General features: G+C 57.1%; 1 protein-coding gene across 1 annotated transcript in view; it reads right to left on the reverse strand.

Moving 5' to 3' along the window:
• Window positions 1-1,845, reverse strand: part of LRCH4 (leucine-rich repeats and calponin homology (CH) domain containing 4) — a gene marked incomplete at its 5' end in the record, with an annotated part of 6,998 nt that extends 5,153 nt beyond the window's left edge. Inside the window, 3 exons of the mRNA XM_010837927.1 lie at window positions 1,085-1,204; window positions 1,404-1,530; window positions 1,691-1,845. Coding sequence (XP_010836229.1) covers window positions 1,085-1,204; window positions 1,404-1,530; window positions 1,691-1,845 — 402 coding nt within the window. The remainder of the gene's footprint in view (window positions 1-1,084; window positions 1,205-1,403; window positions 1,531-1,690) is intronic.
• Window positions 1,846-3,781: the final 1,936 nt, after the last annotated feature.

Genomic DNA, 3,781 nt, shown 5'->3' on the forward strand with positions numbered 1-3,781 from the left:
TCTTTCCAGGTTCAGCTCAGGTGTCACTTCTTCTCTGAAATCTTTTCAGACACTAAGCTGGAATTTATTGCTCCTTCCTCTGTTTCCCCAGGGTATTTTGCTGGGGTCTCTTATGGCCCAGAGAGAGCGCTGATCAAATGCTTACTCGTACCCCTACCATCTTAGAAGAAGGATGGGAGGAGCCCAGAGAAACAGGTAGCCACCTGACTCCTCTCGCCTGCTTTTCAAAAACACAGGTAGCACGGCTGCAGTCCTTTCCACCGGTCCTGGCTTGCCTTCTTAACCATTCCATGCTGGACCTCCCTGCTCTACACATAGGGGTACATCTGCCTGGGCTGCAGAAGGATGGGGAACTCTCCTTCAAAGGCCAGCTCCTACTGTGCCTTGGGGCCGAGGTCCTCCCCAGGGTCCCAGGCAGAGCCACGTGGCTCCCTCCAGCGTCTATGGCTTTAAGTTTCCTGTCCTAGCACCTCCCTCTGCTTGTCTCTCCCCATTAAGCCATTAAATCTTCAGAGCTGGCCCCAGAACTGAGTGACATCACTCACATCTACCTAGTCCCCACCTAAAACACAGGAAACACACACACGCAAAGCTGACTGAATAAAGGAAGGTGTGCCTGCTTTGGAGCACAGGCTATCAAGTGTCGGGGTGCATCACAATTAGCTCATTAAAATGGGCTTGCTTGGGCTCCAGCGCGCTGGTTCAGAATCTCTGGGGAGGTAGCACGGGGCCTCACCGGACTCAGGTTTTGAGAGCTTCATCTGCGCTAAGTGCTGTGACACTGGGTGACCTCGAAGGCCCTTTCTGACCATGAAATTCTACAGGATGCCTGGCGATGGACTCACCTACTGCCCTCACTGCACCTTCCCCCACATCTGTCAAGTACAGCTAATAACCCCTGCCTTACCGGCTTCAGAGGGGTGCTGGTCAAGAGCAAGGAAACAGTGCATTTCATACATGGCAAACCCTGGGCGACTAAGGTATCATTATTCAAGGTAGATACACACACACCCCCTGACACGCTCTAGGTCAGGCATTCAAGGTAGACACACACGCACACACACACACACCCTGACATCCTCTAAGTCTTTTCCTCACCATCAGGCAGGGTACTGAGCTGGTTCCTCCGAACGTTGAGATCCCGCAGGGTAGGGAGGCTGCACAGCTCCGTGGGGAGCGACTGCAGCTCATTGCTGCTCACGTCCTGGAATGAGGAAAGACAAGGAAAGACGTGCGGAAAGAGCATCAGACTTGGAGCATCAGAAACTGCCTCCTGGACCAGGCTACTTCCTTTGGTCTCGTCCTTTCCCCTAGGGTGCATCCCGCCTTTCCCTGCCCTCCTGCCAAAAGTCCCTAGTGCCTGGTTCAGCCATCCCCCCAGTCTCCCTGCTCCCCATCCTCACGAGCTGTCGCAGGCTCCCCAGGGCACTGATGTCGGGAGGCAGGGCTCCCAGTTTGTTGTTGCTGACAATGAGCACTCGCAGGGGCAGCTGACAGATGTAGGGCGGCAGCGATGACAGCTGGTTTCGGCTGCAGGAGGGAGAAAGGCAGTGGGTTCTCCCTCCAGGCAGGAACTCTCCCGTGTTGCCCTACTTTCTGGGTCACGGGGAGGGTCACTCAGGGTGCCATGCACTGGTACTTGGGGCTGAGAAGGACAACCCCCTACCCTCCTGTGGCCCTGCCTCCCTACCTGAGGTTGAGGTAGGTGAGAGCGGTGAGATTTCCCAAGGCTGGGTTCAGGCATCTCAGACAATTGTGGTACAGGCTCAGGCCCTCCAGGGACACCAGCTGGCATGCTGCCTCTGGCACCTCGGGGAACCGGTTCCGAGACAGGTCTAGGGGAAACAAGTGTCAGGGGGGAGCTTGCAAAGGCCCAGTCCTGGACAGGAGGATCCTGAACTTCCCCGGAGCCAGTTGCCCAGCCCTCTATCTCCCTAGCCGACCTAAAGAATCAGACCTATAAACCTGGACTCCCTCGAGTTTAAGAAGAAAGACTTCGTAACCTGGAGCACACTCCAGGTATGACCAGAAGGGCACAGGCAAGACTGGGCTGGAGAAGCCTAGACTGGGGGTGGGGGGAAGGCGAGCCACACACACTGTCTTCAGACACACAAACGCAGGGCTATTCTACCAGGCTGGTTAGATTCTCTGCCTCCTGTGGTCCCCGTTGTCCTGTGATGCCTGAGGAGGTGGAAGGCAAAGGTCATAGAAGGTTGATGCTCCAAAGGAACTAGCAAGGTGACGGGCTGGGAGGTCCAAGGCAAGACACTGAGCCACCCTGTGGGAGATGGCCAAGAAGCCTCCTCCCTCCTAAGGGCTCCGTCTCCCACCCTCAACCTATCTTCAACCTAGCGGGAAAACCAGGGGTCGTTAGAGCCTAGTCTAGAGACCGGACTCTGGCCTAGATTTTCACCAGCCCCTGGGATCAGCAAGCCAGGCCCATGGGACTATGAAGTTACAGATTCCGAGACCTGAGGGAAAGACAAGTGGACCAAGCCAGAGGTGGGAACTGGAGTCCCAGGCAGCGATTGGGCTCCTTCCTACCCTCTTCCACTCCCAACAGCCTGCCTCTACTTCCTCTCTCACTTTTACCCAGACTTCAGACCAACGCCTGTGTCTTGGGCATGGGCGAGGCGTGGAGAGGGCAGAAAGGAGGGGAGAGTCTATTGCCATCCTTTTATCTCAACAAGTGGCTTGCTAGACCAGGGCAGGGTTCCTGCCAGGCTGGAGGCATTCACTGCTCAGACCTCTGCAGCCGGGTTTCTGCTTTCTCTGCTCAGCCTCTATTGGGAGGGGCCCAGGGCCTGCTGGGGGAAGTCCCAGGCCACGGAGCTTGGGTGAGCTTCTTAGAGGGCCCTCTCCAGGGAAGGGCAAGCAAAAGCTGTGGGGAGGGGAAGCTGGGGTTATCCCCCAAGGAGGTGAGTCTTGTGACAGGAAATGAAGCAGAAACAATCTGTTGGCTTCTGTCTCTGGTGGGCCCTGTGTTTACCAGGGTGGATGACAGCCTGACGCCCCAGGAACCCCCTCTGCTCCCAGCCCTGCTGTGCACAGAAAGAAGACCTGTCACAGAAGAAGACAGTTCCAGAGAGGCTGGGAGGGTCAGATGCGTCTGCCTGCCCCGCCCCCTCCACCTGCCTGCTTTCTCTGGTATACACTGCAGGGGCCTGTGGGAGAAGGGGTGGGGAGCAAGTTCTGATGGGGTGCACAGCGGGCAAAAGCTCAGAGGAGCGGAAAGGAGCAGGGTTGGAGGAGGCAGGGCCTAGGAGGCACAGGATGTGGTCTGTGAGAGAACGAGCTGCACTTCTCTTTTGTGAGCTCAGCCCTTCCCCCACCTCAGGATTCATCTTGCTATCAGGGCCCCAGGAACAAGTCCAAGGGACATCAGGGACCTAGGCCATGGGACAGCATGTGCAAGGAACACGCTGGTTCAGAAAGAGCTGGGCAAACAGGAGGAGAGCTTCCACATGATTGGGGTGGCAGTGCTGGAAGCCTTTAGTCTGTCAGGGCTGAAGGGCAAGGAGGTGTGGAGAGCAGGGTAAGGGCAACACTGACTGGCTCCCTGTCACTTCCCCTTTCCACCCCAAGTTACAGGCACCCTGCATGGGGAGAGGGGCCAGAGGAGAGAGCCTGGGATGAGAGAGGCCCACCTGGCCTAGAACCCCGGCCCTGAAAGGACTGAGGGCTCCTGTGTGGAGAGCAGGGCAGAGGGGGTTCACAGGAAGCTGAGACTGTCCCAGGAGAACAGGCTGCACCCTGAGCCGGGCTGCACCCTGAGCCGGAA

This window comes from Bison bison, unplaced genomic scaffold (assembly GCF_000754665.1).
Source record: "Bison bison bison isolate TAMUID 2011002044 unplaced genomic scaffold, Bison_UMD1.0 scf7180017864085, whole genome shotgun sequence".
NCBI lineage: Eukaryota > Metazoa > Chordata > Mammalia > Artiodactyla > Bovidae > Bison > Bison bison.